This window comes from Carcharodon carcharias, chromosome 14 (genome assembly GCF_017639515.1).
Source record: "Carcharodon carcharias isolate sCarCar2 chromosome 14, sCarCar2.pri, whole genome shotgun sequence".
NCBI classification, from domain to species: Eukaryota; Metazoa; Chordata; class Chondrichthyes; order Lamniformes; family Lamnidae; genus Carcharodon; species Carcharodon carcharias.
The window spans coordinates 95,866,559-95,884,869 of NC_054480.1; the positions used below are offsets into that span (position 1 = coordinate 95,866,559).

General features: G+C 41.1%; 1 protein-coding gene across 1 annotated transcript in view; it reads left to right on the forward strand.

Moving 5' to 3' along the window:
• Window positions 1-18,311, forward strand: part of LOC121287318 (very low-density lipoprotein receptor-like) — a 66,388-nt gene that overhangs the window by 20,356 nt on the left and 27,721 nt on the right. The window contains exons 6-9 of the mRNA XM_041205096.1: window positions 344-562; window positions 5,109-5,227; window positions 7,829-7,968; window positions 9,145-9,286. Of these exons, the coding sequence (XP_041061030.1) occupies window positions 344-562; window positions 5,109-5,227; window positions 7,829-7,968; window positions 9,145-9,286 (620 nt within the window). The remainder of the gene's footprint in view (window positions 1-343; window positions 563-5,108; window positions 5,228-7,828; window positions 7,969-9,144; window positions 9,287-18,311) is intronic.

Consider the following 18,311-nt stretch of genomic DNA (forward strand, 5'->3'; position numbering starts at 1 on the left):
ATATGGTTGACTCTTAACTGTTCTTGAAATGGCCTAACAAGCCACTCAGTTCAAGGACAATTAGGGCTAGGTAGCAAATTCTGGCCTTGCCAGCGATGTCCACATTCCATTAGAGAATAAAGAAAAAACTGTTGGCAGAACAGGCTCAAGGGCTAAATGGCCTTCTCTTCCTATGCCAATCACCCTGTCCCCTCTAATACTGAACAATTGTAGCATTAGTTTTTTTTTAAAAAACAGTATCCTGTGAATTAGCTAAGGATGTAGAAAATATATTGTAGCTTAGTTTGTATTCATTTTTGTTATAGGTGAGTCACACTAACTTAGTGACTAATTTCACCTGCAGGAAATCAGTAAATCAAAACAGAAGAGACATCAGACAGATTTTGGGAGATGTTCAGAGTCCTGGTGGAATCGCTGTGGACTGGATCTACAGACACATCTACTGGACTGACCCTGGAGCCAAGACCTTATCTCTTGCTACTCTGGATGGAGTGAACAGGAAGACACTATTCAGTAAGAATCTAATGGGACCTGCAGCTATAGCGGTCGACCCAGAATCGGGGTATGTCTAATGACTTTTCATCAGCAGCACTTCCCGTCTAAAAACAATCCATTTTCTACTTGGTTGCTAAAAGTTCTCACCAAGTCAAGTTGGAACCATGTAGTTAATTACTCTAAGTAAATGTTTCATTCGAAGCCCCACCAGTAACAGTTGTAAGCTAAACATTGTGAAGAGCTCATGAAGAAAGTCTGATTTCAGCTCGATAGTTAAATAAGCCAACAGGCGAACTGACTCTGCTGAATCTTGGGTGTAATCTTTGGTGGGGGGGGTCTTATTTTTATATAGGCTCTACTTAACCTAGATTGAATGATTTGCTTGGACTGAAAGATTAAATAAATGTTAATGGGAGAGGCTCTTGTTTATTTGAGCAGTAGGCAAGCAGTGTACTGTGAAACTATTAGTTATGAAACATGAACTTACAGACATAACTCAATCATTTTAAACCCTACTACTGCCAGGAATTTGATGCTTGCAAATAGCTCTTGGGGAAAAAAAGGATGGAATATCCAAAATATTGGGATACATGCATGATCTATTTCAATGGCAGAACAAACTCAAGGGGCTGAATGGTCTCTTCCCATTCCCAAGTGTAATAATTTTTAAAAGCATTATATTTCTTGTTTTCAGCTTTGTTCATGTATTCAGTTGCCTGTACTATCCTTCTGGTTATTATTTGTTGTTCTAAACTGGTTGCTTTTGAGTTTGATACAGGGTCCTGAGGCTGTGATACTCATACGGAGATCAGATTCCCTGTTCAGTTTTCTTTTTGCTGCCACTTGTAACAAAACCTGAGATTCACGCTCCCCGTCGCTGAGCGTGGAGGCAATTTTTCTCCATGGTTGGACCCGTGTATACATGGATTGCTCTTGCTGCCATGTGGTCCTCTGGTAGGTGGCTGGAAGTCTTGTATGAACCTAGATGACAAAGGTCTGCTGGGGACTTTGGGCAACCTAATCTTGTCCCCTCCTGATGGCCAAGCACAGTTAACTTCCAGCAGAGACTTCGTGAATTCCGCCCACTACCCCACACTTCCATCCAGATGGCAAGCAGAAGCTAAATCCCCCCACTGCCCAACACTCCCATCCAGATGGCGAGCAGGAGCTAGTTCCCCCCACTCCCATCCAGATGGCGAGCAGAAGCTAATTCCCCCCACTGCCCAACACTCCCATCCAGATGGCGACCAGGAGCTAATTCCCCCCCACTGCCCCCCACTTCCATCTAGATGGTGAGCAGAAGCTAATTCCCCCCCCCCTCCCAACCCCACTGCCCCACACTCCTATCCAGATGGCGAGCAGGAGTTGTTGCTAACTCTCTTTTGTTCTCTTTTTCCACCCCTCCCACATGGTGATGAAGCCAATTGTATTTCCCCTATTTTCTTCATAGGTGCTCCTTGCCTTAACCATCTAAACCATCAGAGATGTATAAACATTTCCAACTCTCAGAACTATAGAGACTGGAGGTATTGCTGAATGTACAGCTCCTCTGCTCCCACTCACCTCATCTGTTTCCGATCAAAATTGAACCGCTGCTAATTATAGAATCATGTGATTAAACTTAGCTTAAAGAGACTTCTAGCTGATAATGGAAGATTAAGTCTTGCACAGAGCTCAGTCTAATAACATAATCTCTTAATTCATCAAGATGTCTTTCGAGATCTCCTGGAAGTCAATTCCGTTTTTAATCAATTGATCAATCTATCCAATCTTGAAGTTTATATGTAAATTGTACTACAAAACATATTTCATCAGTTCTGTCGCAGGCTGGCACTTATTCATTACTCTGGTTGTGTTGTTTTAATGATAAAGTAGGAAACGTAGGAACAAGAGTAGGCCATTCATCCCCTATTCAATTTAATGGCTGATCTATATCTCGAATCTATTCAACCACCTTCACTTCAGATCCCTTTATAGTCTTGGATAACAAAAACCTATTGATCTCAATTTTGAATTTTTCAGTGAAGGGATTTTTGAGGGAGAGATATCCTGTGCTTGAAGAAGTGTTTTTTGACATTTCCCTTGAACGTCCTCGTTTTGATTTAAATTTTATGTGCCTTTGTTCTGGATTCAAGAGGAAATATAGTTTCTTTCCATTTGCCCTATTAAATCCTTTAATCATCTTAAACAACTCAATCAAATTACCCCTTAATCGTCTATATCCAAGGGAATTAGTCTATTCACCATGTCCTCATAATGTAACCCTTTTAGCACCAGTCCTTGTGGATCTGCACTGCACCCTCTCCAAGGCTTCCTGAGATGCAGTGCCCAGAAGTGAACACAGTATTTCAGATGTGCCATCTAACCAGAGCTTTATTTGCAACTTTTGTATAACTTCCACCACTTGTGTTCCAGCCCCTTGAGATAAAGGGCAACATTTCATTAATCTTTTAAATTATTGTTTGTACCTGCCCACTAGTTTTTATTGATTTCTGCACTTGAACCCTTAAATATCTGCTCCTCCACAGCTCCTAATCGTATAGAAAATCTATTTTTATCTAAAGTGGTTGACTTTGCACTTTCTCATGTTAAACTACATCTGCTTCTAATAATGTTCCTCTGCAACTTTTTGTTCCCATCTACACCCAATCAGGTGCTATCAGCAAACTTGATGGAAAGCTGGGGCTCCAGTACAGATCCCTGAGGAACATCACTCCTAACATCCTGACGATTGGAACATGTACCAATTATCCCAACTGTCTCTACCTTCTAATCAATTCCTACCCATGTCAATAAATTGCTTCCAATTCTGTCTGGCTTCATTTTAACTGACAGTCTCTTATGTGGGACTTTGGCAGATCTCTCCTGGAAGTTCATATAAACAACATCCAATAGCTACATTAGTTATTCTTCAAAAATGTAAGTGTGTTTGTTAGTCATGCTGTTTCCTCTGATCAGCTCATATTTGTCCAAATGCTCAGAGATGCTGTCCCTAATAACAGAATCCAGTATTTTCCCCACCTCCTCAACACCACTCCTCCCAAACAGAGCGATAGGTCTATAATTTCCTTGTTCCTTTCTTCCACCTTTATTAAATAATGGAGTGGCATTAGGAAATTTCCAAACCAGTGGGACAGTTCTTCAATCAAGAGCATTTTAGAAGCAAAACAGAAAATTATGGAAAAATTCAGCAGGTCTGGCAGCATCTGTGGAGAGGGAAATGGAGTTAATGTTTCGATTGCAATGTGACTCTTCTTTGGAACTGGCAGCATCTAAATATTCTCACTACTACTTTTGATACACTGGCATGGAAACCATTGGGACTTTGAGATTTGACTATCTTTGGTCTCATTACTTTCCCCTTTACCATTGATTCACTTGCTTTAAACCTAGTATGTTCTTTCCCTGGATTCATTTTTAGTTTTCCTCATATCTCTGGCTATTTATCCTCATCCTTAATTGTGAAGATTAATATAAAGTAATTATTTACAAAGTCTACCATTTTCTTATTTTCGATTACAATTTCACCTGCATCTGTCCTTAAGCCCACCTTGCTCTTGGCCATCCTCTTTCTCTTAACATGCTGATTAAAAAAAACTGTGTTTTCCTAATCCTGTGCAAGTTTTTTCTTGTATTGTCTTTTAGCCGCTCTTATTACTTTCTTTGTATCCCTTTGCTGTTTTTTATATCTCTTATTCATTTGTGTAAACCCTTACTTGTTTTTGAAGTGAATATTGACGCCACTGCATCGGTGAGTAAGTTGGATAAGGTGTGGCAGTGATGGAAGAATTAATCAATCATCTACAGTCTGGCCAGGACTGCGGAGTCACTTTACCCAGCTTTTAGTTTTATACCCTTGCTCACCTTTTTGTTGACCAAGGTTTTTTAATTGCACAAGTTGCACTCTTGCCCTGTATGTGTAGAGCTTACATTGTTGCCACAGAGAAATGTTTCCTCTGGTGGGGGAGTCCAGAACAATACTAAAATTGGAGCTTGGCCATTCTGGGTGGTGACAGGAAGCTTTTTCACACAAAGGGTAGTGGAAATCAGGAGCTCTCCCCCAAAACATTTTTAAAACTGAACTTAATAGATTTTTGTTGGGTAAAGGTATTAAGGGATATAGAGGAAAGGTAGATGGATGGAGCTGATGTGAAGATCAGCCATGATCTAGTAGAATGGTAGAAATTGCTCAAAGGGGTCAGTGACCTACTCCAAATGTAACTTTTTTTCATTAAACCTTCTAGAAGTTTTGCTAGAGTCTTTAACTGGTGACATTCCATGGCCAGGAAACTGAGATGCATTCAAAATTCTCTGCTGTTGGTTTAAAATCAATTGCAATTTAGAGTTTGATCTACGAAGTTTCCATGTTGTTTCCCCAGCAGTGTCTCATTTTAGAAGGAAGAGTGGAAGTACTTTTATTTAGTTCAATAATTTTGATTTTAAAATAATTGCTGCTTAGTTGTGTGTTATCAACTTCAGTTGCATGACAGACTGTAGATACCTCATTGAATCTCAGCCTTCACGTATGTTTTAAATTGAACTCACTGATGTGTGGTCAAACAGTTCCAGTCTGCTGCTGTTGTATTTCACTATTTTGAGGATCTCTCTTACAGGTTTTTATATTGGGCCGATGTAGGAGAGCCACCAAAAATTGAAAAGGCTGGGATGAATGGAGTTGGCAGAAGAATACTGGTTAACATTGGCATTGAAAAACCTATTGGGATCGCATTGGGTATGGTTGTGTGCTAACCTGCACTGTACTTTTATAAGGCTCTTTATAAAGAGACAAGAAGGGAGCAAGAACTTGCATTTATATAGCACCTTTCATGACCTCAATGACCGCAGTTTACCACCGTTGAAGACCTGTTTGAAATATAATCACCATTGGAAAGTTGGAAGTGTGGTAGCTAATTTGTGTGCAGCAAGGCCCCACAAACAACTATGAGATGATGATCAAATAATCTGTCTTAATGATGTTGGTTGAGGTGTAGATATGGCCAAGGTAATGGGGCAAACTCCCTTCCACTTCAGAACAGTGCCATGGGATCTTTTACATCCTCCTGAGAGAGCAGGTGGAGCCTCAGTTTAACGTCTCATCCAAAAGACAGTATCTCTGACAGTGATGCATTCCCTCACTGAAGTGTCAGCCAAGTTAAGTCTTTAGAAGGGATTTGATTACCTTCTGACTGAGACTCCACTGACATACAGCTGGTGTTTGTTGCACTGTTTCTGAAGAATTTAGTGTAGTCTTTATGAAGTGGTGTCTGTAGGAAAAGTCATAAAAATCAAAAGCTGTCACTGTCTTAAAGACTGTTGTTCCTGATTTTGTTATTCACTCAGCTCCTGGTATTCTTTACTTTTACAGCAAAAACCCAGTTAATTTGATCTCTTCTCTCCAGTTGCATAACAGTGTACTTTTAACATGGATATATTTTGTGACTGTCTTGAGGTTTGGGTCTGGAATTTACTTTGCAACTAGGTGAAATTCTGAGAGGGAAGTGATGGTCTTGGTATAAACTCTTCCCACCTTTTTGAGGGGTAAATGAGAGTTGTTCCCTTTATTGTGATGTGTAAAAGTTCTATAGTTATTTCAGGAGATAGCGGAATGGATGGTACACAGACTAAAGGTTGTAAAATTATTAGAAAGAGAATTAAAAAGATAAAAGTCGATAGTTCTCACATCTTCAGAAGTGATGAAAAACTACTGAGGTAAACTGTTAAATAGAAGAAGGTGCAAAATGCTTAAAAGATCAAAAGAAGCAATGACTTATAAACTAATGAAACCTCTTCTCTGCTGCCTAGGTAATCCTAATAACAACCAGATGTTCCTTAATAAAATGCCTGTCATTAGGACTAGTAGATTATCTCTGGATGAGGTTTCCAGAGCTTCCTTCAGCTTTTGTTATAGTTGATTCGAGTTAGGAGCAACTAATTTGGCTGCATTGATGTCTGGCTTATAATTCCCTTGAATTGCATGCACTGTGGAAGTTGACCATTTGATGGCCTTATTATTTTGCATTTTACCTGTGTCAAACAAGATGTGTTGGGAGCAGGTTAGTCATATGGATGGAGTAGACACCAAATTTACTATCAATGAGCACTGGATACTTTAGTCAGATTTTGTGAATTTTGAAAAATGATCATTTTGCACTCTGTAAAGCTTGGGCAGAACAGGCTCGAGGGCTGAATGGCTCATTCCCATTTCTATAGCCTTAGTTCCACTGCGGACTTATCACTTAGTGATCTCGGCTCGTTGTAATTGGAGTTACTTAGGTAACTGCTTAGGATTTTAGTTAACGTTATGGTGATGTGGCCTTTAACCACCAAATCATACCTTAGTCAGTCCTTTTCCTCCTTCAAGCACCTCACTTTGTTCCATTCCTCTCACCTCTACTTTAAAATCTTTGTACTGCATTCCAAGCTCTACCCTGAGTTTCTAACCAAAACATTCTCTCTCCTTTCTTCTCTTAGCCTCTGCACTGAGCCACTTCTCACCTCTACCTCAATCTGCCTTCCCTCTCTCCTGATTTCACTTCCCTCCTGTCCTCCCTTAATGCTCTCTCCAGAAAAACCCTCTAACCCATATTCATGGCTACCCTCTTGAACCTGCCACTTTGTGTAGTTTCTCTATTCCCATGATCTCTATCACAGACAAGATAATCTCTGATCACTTCCTTGTATCCCTAACCAGCCATGTCCGCATTTCCTTCTGTCAGCCCCTGAAATAACCTCTTGCCCCATCACTTCTAACTACTTTCATACCCCCAACTGTCTAGCCTTTGACCCTTCATTTGATATAATACAATGCTCAATCACTTGCCTCAGTCTTTGGTCTAGTCCCCAGTAAATGCTTTATTCTCTCCCACCATAATGCAAGCAACTATTGCGTATGGGGAGTTTGAAATTTGTGTGGTGGCTGTGAATCCTTTTTACATAAAAGCTTTTTTTTTAAAATGGGAACTGCACACATAATATTGCCTAAACTCCTAAATTCTGAGATTTCTGGAAGTGTTTTGTTTAAATGCCCGCATCCAACAGGAAATTAAAAACTTTGTTTTCCAACATGATTAAACTGTATGTTTGAAATGTGAATGGTAAAACAAAATCTATAAAACATGCAGCCACGAACCAGAAGGTGACAGACTAAGGTGCAATCGTGTTACTCCACACAGCCAAATAGTCTGTGAAATTCAATGTCCAGGTTCACCTGGAACTAGTACCTGGCAGGCATCAGAACTCTTAAGAAGCATAAGAAGAAGAAAAAAAGAAACAAAAATATTTTGTAGTAATTTAAGTTTCAATAAAGCTAAGAGTTTCTATACTTCATTTACAGACTATATTAAGAAGCGCCTTTACTGGATCGACTCTGGCCTCCATGAGCTGTTTTACACTGATCTGAATGGACAACATCAAAGTAGAGTCTTTCACTCTCAGAAGTACTTGGCAAATCCGTATGGGTTGGCAGTGTTTGAGGTAATTATCACTGTTTTCAGGATCCCAGATTCATTTGCCTGTACTTAATAATCAGCAAAGAAAGTGTTGTGTGAATCATTTAATAGAGAACTATTTCTGTTGGGCATTTCAGCACACCGTACAATGGCAACTGTCTCTTGGAGCTTGTTTGACTGTCTTAGGGATACAAAGAGAGATTTTGCTGCAATATTTTTCTTGGTTTTTGCCTTCTGCAGAAGCTAATGTTACCAGCTAGAAGTAGGGAGGGTCATGCTCACGGTTACACTGTTTAGCATATTGAGTGAGTATCAGTAGGCACGATTGGCCTTTTTATGGATACAAACCATTTGGGTTTCAGGTGCCATTGGAATCCACAAAATTACTCCATGTATATTCTTTCTAAGTTAAAACATCTCAAGACTAATTATAAAAGAGAATGAGACAGTTGCTTGAAAGGAATGTTGAAAGGTACAGGATATGAATGAGAAAGAAAATTAATGCAGATTTCATTGTAACATTGTACAACTTTATTTATTATTCATTCACGGGATGTGGGCTTCTCTGGCTGGGCCAGCATTTATTGCCCATCCCTCGTTGCAGTTGAGAAGGTGGTGGTGACAACTGAGTGGCTTGCTACGCCATTTCAGAGGGCATTTTTAAGAGTCAATCACATCGCTGGTGGTCTGGAGTCACATACAGACCAGGTAAGGACAGAAGGTTTCCTTCCCTAAAACCAAATGGGTTTTTACAACAATCAGCAATGGTTTCATGGTCATCATTAGACTTTTAGTTCAAATTTCACCATCTGCTGTGGTGGGATTCATACCTGGGCTCCCAGAGCATTACCCTGGGTCTCTGGAATACTAGTCCAGTGACAATACCACTATGCCACTGCCTCCCCTTCTTTAAGTTTCTAAAAAGCATGCCCTGCTATAATCATCGTGACCTCTTTGGTTTGGATCTTTTTGCCAATTATTTAGGTGTTCACATATTTTCTGCTGAGGGTGTGCAGTTGAAATCATTACTCTCAGACTTTTCCCAGTGTGGAATTATTATTATTCTCAATATAATGTGCAGGCTGGTCTTCTAAGTGCAATTCCAGTTTAGATTAACCTGCTTTAAATTCACATGTACTGGTCTCCTGGTTTAGCTTGAATTCTGTGTGTATATTTGACATGATTAAACATTTATTCCCAGGACCGTGCCTACTGGTCTGATGTGGAGGGCAAGGCTGTGTACAGTGCCAACAAGTTTACAGGAGCTAATGTGAAAGTTCTGGCACCAAATCTCACCGAACCGCAAGGCTTAGTCGTGTTTCACAAACTGATGCAACCAATTGGTATGAGAGCATTTCCTTTATTCAACAGTTTGTTACATTTTATTTCTAAATACGGATTATTGATGTCACACGAAGGCTTTTGTCTCATAATTTGTAGCATTTCTCCTTGAAAGAGTGAATGAAGGCTGCCTTTCCAAAGAAATGCTGTTATTGACTGCACTGTCTGTCTTAGTCAGTTTATATCAGATTAACAGTTTGTGATGCCCATGTTGTGGCATACAAGCCACTGTTTCAATCTATCAGAGATGTCTGTGTCTTTAAGGCCAGGATTTTTCACTGAGCAGGCGGACTCACACCCAACCCATTCGAGCGTAAAATGACGCGTGATGATGTTGGGCGAGCGTCCCGATGTCATCATGCACTCGTGCATTATTCCAGTCGGCGGGCGTATGCAGGAGTTAGCAGCACGCCCGCTGGCAATTAAAAGGCCTATAAGGCCGTTAACAATCCACTTGATTTAAATTTTTCGCTGCCCGTCCAACCTTATGGTTGGACGGGCAGGTGAAAAGGCCAAGCAGCCTTTGCGTTTTTTGTGAAGCCTCATCTATGGGTAGGATGAGGCTTCAATCCGTCATTAAAAAAAAATTTCATCCTAACAGCCACATGAGGGGACTTTTTTTTTTCACCTTAAAGTTCTTTATTTTTTATTTTGAAAACCGCTTATCTTCCTGAGGCAGCTCTTTTCCAGCGTGCGCATGCACGAAGTTCGCTGTCACCCTCCTTCTCCGCCCCCTCACAGGCAGCGCTGAGCATTTGCGCTGGGCAGGCCTTAATTGGCCCACCAGCATGAAATTGCAGCCCAGCCCCAATCGCAGTCGGCTTCCTGACAAGCCCGCCCGACGAGGGCAAAATTCTTCCTAAGGACCATCGAAGATTTACCTTTTGAGGTGAGTTGTCTTGTTCAATGCCACAGTATCAGTACATAAATGCATGTTTAGTTTGTAATCTGAGTTCTACCACTTCAGTATTGCAAGGGTTGTGGGTGAAACAAACAGGGGCCACTTTAGCACCTTATCATAAGAAATTGGAGCAGGAATAGGCATTTGGCCGATCAAGTCTGATCTGCCATTCAATAAGATCGTGGCTGATCTGATTGCGGCCTTAACTCCATATTCTTGCCTGTTTCCCATAACCCTTGACTGCCTTGTCAATCAAAAATCTGTCTAACTCAGCCTTGAATATATTCAATGACCCAGCCTCCATTGCTCTCTGGGGAAGAGAATTCCAAAGACTATCAGTCTTCTGAGAGAATAAAGTCCCCCTCACCTCTGTCTTAAACAGAAGAGTCATTATTTTGAAACTCTGCCCCCTAGTCCCAGATTCCCCCACAAGGGGGAAACATCCTCCCTGCATTCCACCCTGTAAAGCCCCCTCAGAATTTAATGTTTCATTAAGATTGCTTCTCATTCTTCTAAATTCCAATGAATATAGCCCCAACCTGCTCAACCATTCCTCATAAAGAATCAGCCTAGTGAACCTTCTCTGAACTACTTCCAATGCAAGTATATCCCTCCTTGAGTAAGGAGACCAAAACTGTACACAGTATCCTGGGTGCAGTCTCATCAATGCCCTGTACAGTTGAAGCAAGACTTCACTACTTTATACTCTATCCCCTTGTAATAAAGGCCAATGCTCCATTTGCCTTCCTAATTGCTTGCTATACCTGCATGCTAACCTTTTTGTGATCATGTCCAAGGACATCCAGATCCCTCTGAACACAGTATTCAGCAGTGTGTCTCCACTTAAATAATATTCTGCCTGCCAAAGGGATGACCTCACTTTTTTTTTTCATCACTTTATACTCCATCTGCCAATTTTTTTCCTGCTCACTTAACCTATCTATAATTCTTTACAGACTCTTTGTATCCTCCTCTCAAATTGTTCTCCTACCTATGTTTGTATTGTCAGCAAATTTGGCTGCATTGCAGTTGATGCTTTCATCCAAGTCATTAATATAGATGGTAAATAGTTAAGGCTCCAGCACTGATCCCTGCATCACTCTACTAGATCTCTTTGCATTCCACTAGTTACAGTTTGCCAGCCTGAAAATGACCCATTTTTCCTGACTCTGTTTCCTGTTAGTCAATGCTCTATCCATGCTAATACATCACCCTAACACCATGAGCTCTAATCTCATCAGCAACCTTTTATGTGGCACCTTATCGAATGCCTTTTGGAAATACAAATACACTACATCTATTTGTTCTTTATCCATCCTGCTTGTTAAATCCTCAAAGAACACTTAATAAATTTGTCAAACACAATTTTGCTTCCTGATTTGTATTGTCATTTTCTATGTCCTGCTACTACCTCCTTAATAATTGATTCTAACATTTTCCCAATGATAGATGTTAGATTAACTGGCCTATAAGTTTCCTCCCTCCATTCTTGAATGGAAAACTGCAAACATAACACTACTAATCTGATGTGACCATTCCAGAATCTAGGAAATTTTGACATTTTTGAAGTTTGAAACCAATGCATCCCCTAACTCTGCAGCCAATTTTTCTAAGACTTGGGATGTAGGTCATCAGATCCATGGGGACTTGTCAGTCTTTAGTCCCATTAGTTTTCCTACTACTTTTTGTCTGGTGATAGTAATTGTTTTAAGTTCTTCCATTTCTTTTGCCTCCTGGTTTTTTACTATTCATGCCTTGCTTTTTGTGCCTCCCACTGTGAAGACAGATACAAAATACTTGTGTTAGTACTTCCTACAGCAGTTGTCGGGCAGCAGAGAGTTAGCAAATCTGCTAATCTCTTGACCAGGGAATGTGAATTGAGACAAAAGAACGGAGGGCAATTATTTTTTTAATGCAACTTTAAATTCCTTCTGTCTCCAAAATATCTTCTCACTTTTAAGACTAAATTCAAAAGACAAGTTAAGCATGTTGTGTCCAGCCTAGGTACTCTAATGACCCAGCTGATCAGGGCAAATACTGGTGGGCAATAAGTCGGGCCTTGCCAGGTTCCCCCACAGCTAAGAACAAATAACTAAAAAAAGCAAATAGTCCAAACATTTTCCAGTGAAGATAGTGATGGCCTGTACATCGGCAAATTATATATTGGTCAGGTCCTTTGTTACAATTATTTCTTGCTTAATGTTCTGTCCAGGGTATAACTACTGTTTGGGGGCCTGTAAGCTATTCTCACCAGCGTTCTTATTCCTTTGCTATTCATTGTTCCTAATCTCCAACCATACTAATTCTGCTTCCAGTCTTCTGAGCCAGGATCCTTCCTCTCTCCAGTCCTTATGTCATCCTTTACAATTGGTGCTACTCTTCCTTTTCCATTCTGCCTGTCTTTTTGAAATGTTGTGTACCCTGGAATATTTATTTCCCAACCTTGGTCACCTTTGTAACCATGTCTCTGTAATGGCGATTAGTTGAACCATTTATCTCTGTGCCATTAGTTCATCTATCTTATTGCGAATGACTAGCACATTCAGATAATGAATCTTTAATCTCTTTTTTTACTATTATTTGCATGGACCTCATTCACTGATGCAATATTACTGTTAAACTCTTATCCTTGTCTGTCCCACTCTGCTTGTCTTTACCCAAATCTCTATCCCGTTCTATTACTTCTGTGTTCAGATGTGATTCCAGGATGGTATGTTGCCTCCATGGTGCAAGGGTCATGGACATCACTGAGTGGCTCCAGAGCATTCTGGAGGGTGAGGGTGCACAGCCAGAGGTCGTGGTTCACATTGGTACCATTGATATAGATAAAAAGGGATGAGATCCTGCAGGCTGAGTTCAGGGAGTTAGGAAAGAGGTTAGCAAGTAGGACCTCAAAGGTAGTAATCTCTGGATTACTTCCAAGGCCACGTGCTAGTGAGTATAGAAATAGGAGAATCCACCAGTTGAATGCATGGTTGGAGAGATGGTGCAGGAGGAAGGGCTTCAGATTTCTGGGTGTTGGGACCAGTTCTGGGGAAGGTGGGACCTGTATAAGCCAGATGGATTACACCCGAATAGGAGCAGGAGGAATGTCCTTGCAGGGAGATTTGCTAGTGTTGTTGGGGAGGTTTTAAATTAGATTGACGGGGATGGGAACCTGAGGGCAGATTCAGATAGGACAAATTCAGAGTAAGGGGCAAGAGACAGAAAATTAGCGGGTGACTCTGAAAGACAGGAGAAGCAAAGGTTAAAAGGTTTACAGCACGGGAACTTGGCGATGTTAAAAGTTACTTATTTAAATGCAAGGCATATAGAAAATAGTGCTGATGAGCTGAGGGCACAGATAGACGCATGATACCATCGCTATAACGGATGCTTGGCTTAAAGCAGGACATTGACCATTGACCAGAAACTGAAATGGACTAGCCATATAAATACTGTGACCAGAACAACAGGTCAGAAGGTAGGAATCGTGCGACGAGGAACTCACCCCCTGACTCCCCAAAGCCTGTCCACTATCTACAGGGCACGTCAGGAATATGATGGAATACTCCCCACTTGCCTGGATGGGTGCAGCTCCCACAACACTCAAGAAGCTTGACTTAGTCCAGGACAAAGCAGCCTGCTTGATTGGCACCACATCCACAAGCATTCACTCCCTCCACCACTCACACACAGTGTCAGCAGTGTGTTCCATCTACAAGGTGCACTGCAGGAACTCACCAAGGTTCCTTAGACAACACCTTCCAAACCCACAAACCACTACCATTTAGAAGGACAAGGGCAGCAGGTAGATGGGAACACCACCACCTGGAAGTTCCCCTCTAAGGCACTCACTGTTCTGACTTGGAAATATATCGCCGTTCCTTCACTATCGCTGGATCAAAATCCTGGAACTCCCCTACAGCGTATGGGTGTACCTACACTACATGGACTGCAGCAGTTCAAGAAGGCAGCTCACCATCACCTTCTCAAGGGCAACAAGGTATGGGCAATAGATGCTGGCCTAGCCAGTGATGCCCACATTCCACAAATGAATAGCAAAAAAGGCAGCTCAACATCCTTGGATATATAGGGTTTTCAGACAGGATAGAGAGTGGGCTAAAAAAGTTTGGGGTATGGCATTATTGGTTAAAGAGTCAATTACAGCTGTGGGGAGGGATAATATACCTCATTTGATGATCCATTTAGTTTATGGGTTGAGCTCAGGAATAAAAACACTACTAGGAGTGTACTATTGACCCCCAAATAGTGAGAGGGAGACAGAAGAGCAAATATGTAGGCAAATTTCTGAGTGCAAAAACAATAGGGCAGTAATTGTTGCAGACATCAACTACCCCAATATCAACTCGGCTACAACAGACCCGATGGGCTGTATGGCCTCTTTCTGTGCTTTAACTTATCTATGATTCGAATAGGCACAGAGGGCATAAAATTTTTGAACTGCATTCAAGCGAACTTTTTTATCCAGCATGTAACAAGCCCAACAAGAGGGAATGCAATTCTAGATTTAGTATTAGGAAATCAAGCTGGGCAAGTAGATGAAGTAGCAGTGTGTGACCATTTTAGAGATAGTGACCATAAAGGAGTTAGATTTAGTATAATTATGGAGAAGGATAAAGATAGAATGGGAGTAAAAGTTGTAAATTGGGGAAAGACAAATTTTATGAAGCTGAGATGTGATCTGGCGAAAATGGACTGATTACAGCTGCTTGCAGGGAAATCAGTGACAGACCAGCGAGAGGTATTCAAAAGCGAAATTCTACGGGCACAGTGTAGACATATCCCCACAAAGAAAAAGGGTGGTACTGCCAAATCTAGAACCTACTGATTATCTACAGGCATACAAGGTAAGATAAAGCAGAAAAAGAGAGCCTATGACAGTCACAAAAAACTTAATATTGTAGAAAGCCTGGAGGAGTATAGAAAGTACAGGGGTGAAGTCAAAAAGGTAATTAGGAAAGCAAAGAGAGGATATGAAAAAATATTGGCAGGTAAAATCAAAGAAAATCCAAAGATGTTTTACCAGTACATTAAGAGCAAGAGAATAACTAAGGAAAGGTTAGGGTTGATCAGAGATGTACATGGTAACTTGTGCTCTGATGCTGAAGATGTGGGCAGGGTTCTCAATGAATACTTTGTGTCTGTCTTCACCACTAAGGAGAAGGATGAAGTAGATATTCTAGTTAGAGGAGGAGTGTGAAATATTAGATACAGTAAGCATAGTGAGAGATGATGTACTGGGAGGGACTGACATCCTTAAAGGTGGATAAATCACCAGGGCTGGTTGGATGTATCCCAGGCTGTTAAAGAAGCCAGGGAGGAAATATTGGATGCTCTTGAGGATTGTTTTCCAATCCTGACTAGATACAGGTGAGGTACCAGAGGATTGGAGGTCTGTGAATATTGTACCATTATTTGAAAAGGCCGGTCAGTCTGATTTTCAGTGGTGGGAAAATTTTTAGAATCTGTTCTAAGAGACAGGATAAACTGTCTCTTAGAAAGGAATGTATTAATTGGGGATTGTCAGCGTGGGTTTGTTAGGGACAAGTCGTGTCTTATTAATTTAATCAAATTTTGTGAGGAAGTAACAAGGAGGATTGATGAAGGTAGTGCAGTGGATGTGGTCTACATGGATTTTAGTAAGGCATTTGACAAGGTCCCACATAGCAGACTGGTCAGAAAAGTGAAATCCCATGGATTACAAGGGAATGTGGCGAGTTGGATCCAAAACTGGCTCAGTGACAGGAAACAAAGGGTAATGGCTGATGGATGTTTTTGCACATGGAAAATGATTTCCAGTGGCACTCCACAGGGCTGCGTATTGGGTCCCTTATTGTTGTATATATTAATGATTTCCTGGGTGGCAGGATTGGGAAATTTGCAGATGTCACATAAACTGGCTGTGTAGTTGATAATGAAAAGGATAGTTATTGTCTCCAGAATGATATCAATGGTTTAATTGAGTGGGCAGAAAAGTGGCAGATGGAATTCAATCCAGAGAAATGTGAGGTAATGCATTTGGGGAGGGAGGGCAAACAAACATAGAGAATACACAATAAATGGGAGGGGTAGAGGAAGTTAGAGACCTTGGAGTGCATGTCCACAGGTTCCTGAAGGTAGCAGGACAGATGGAAAAGGTGGTAAAGAAACATATGGAATGCTTCCCTTTATTGGGCAAGGCATTGGATAGAAAAGCAGGGATGTAATGCTGGAACTGTATAAAACGCTGGTTAGGCTGCAGCTGGAATTTTGTGTACAGTTCTGGTCATCAGATTACAGGAAGGACATAATTGCTCTGGAGAAAGTACAGAGGAGATATGCAAAAATGTTGCCAGGGCTTGAAAATTGCAACTATGAAGAAAGTTTGGATGGGCTGAGGTTGTTTTCTTCAGAACAGAGGAGGCTAAGGGGTGTCCTGATTGAGGTGTATAAGATTGAGGGTCAAGATAGAGTAGACAGGGATACCCTGTTTTCACCTAGCAGAGAGGTTAATTACCAGGGGTAAGGATTTAAGCTGATTGGTATTTTATTCATTTTTGGCTGGCGCAGACATGATGAGCTGAGTGGCCTCTTTCTGTGCTGTAATTTATCTGTAATTCTAAGGGCTGTGACTGCCTTTTGGAACAGACCAGCTTCCACATGTTGCAATCGCCACACACCACCTGTCAGGCCATGTCTATTTCATTACTTTAAAAACAAATTACTTATTAGTAAAGTAATTGCAAGGTATAGTCCCCTAGCTTGGAGACAGAAGAAGTTATTAGCCGCTTGGCGGTAAAAGAAAAGGAATAATAAGGAGCACCTCCTTCCCCTGGGCACTGAAATTCCTCCTGTATCAAATTGCTGACTCTGTGCTCTGTTCCCGGCTCGCCGTACTGTAGGATTGCTCTCTTCAGCTAGTGTGATTTTCCACACTAGAGTGCTTACTATGCTTGCAACTGATGTACCAATCACATTAATCATGTAGATTCCACTTGACTGAGGTTGGATGCAAAGCTTCATAGTACTGCATCATGTGTTCTTTAACTGATCATGTGTTCCTGCATTAAAATAATGTTATTACAAGGTCAGTGCTGTCTGCTTATCTCACAGCCTCTTGTTAGTGCTGAGCCTTCATCAATCTCACCCAGTTCACGCTCTTCAGACTCACTCCTGCCAGCCATCTATGGAATGGATCATTGTTTCCAGTTTACCACAGCAAATCCTCTTCCTAATCTGCTTGACCTTGTTCAGGTTGGTGGAGTAGCTACCTCCACTTAATTACCCCCACCATTACTGAAGCCACTGTTTTTGCTTAGTTTTCCAGCCTGGCCCATTAATCACAAAGGTTACTGCTACAAGGACATTGTAAATTACTCTCTAACAGTGCATTGAAACAACCTTATTTACCCACCCAAAATGCTTTGGGCATGTGTACGTCATTCACTCTCAAAATACCATGAATGTGGGCCCACCTCTAGAAACTAAACATCCCACACCAGATGTGGGAGTACTAACGTCAGAGTGCACCCATATCACATGAGTTTTGTATTAGTCACTCATTCACAATGATCAATGGTCAAGTTCCATGAATTTGGAGCCACCAGTATAGTGTCTTGCAGCAGCACTCTGTTCCTTTGCTTTGTCTCAGATTCCATTCGTATCATTCCTTGATGAATCTATAATGTTTGATTTTTCTGGAATCTCTTTGTGAGCTGTTGGATCATCCTGTTAGTGTTAGGGATGTTAGTTGATCTGTTCTCAGTGTCTGGTTCATTAGTTTCTCAGTGCTGGTGCAACTGTAAAATGAGCAGCGCTCTGACCCATCTGACAGGCTCCTGGGCTGTTGATCCAGAAACCCTGCCCATAAATCACGTGGAACCATTCTGAACATGATAATAGGTGAAGAATTTAGGATATAATTAACTTTAGGCAGTCGGGAGTTATGTTTGAATCACCTTGGGATGAATTTGGGGGGAGCTTAGACTCTTTCCCAAAGGAAACAAAAACAATTGAGTAAATTTTTTTTTTTAAATTTGTTCTCATGATGTGAGAGTCATTAGCAAGGTCAACAATATGACAGATTTGTGGTCACTTTTACTGGTTCCAGCTTTTATTTGAAGATGTATAAAACTGAATTCAAA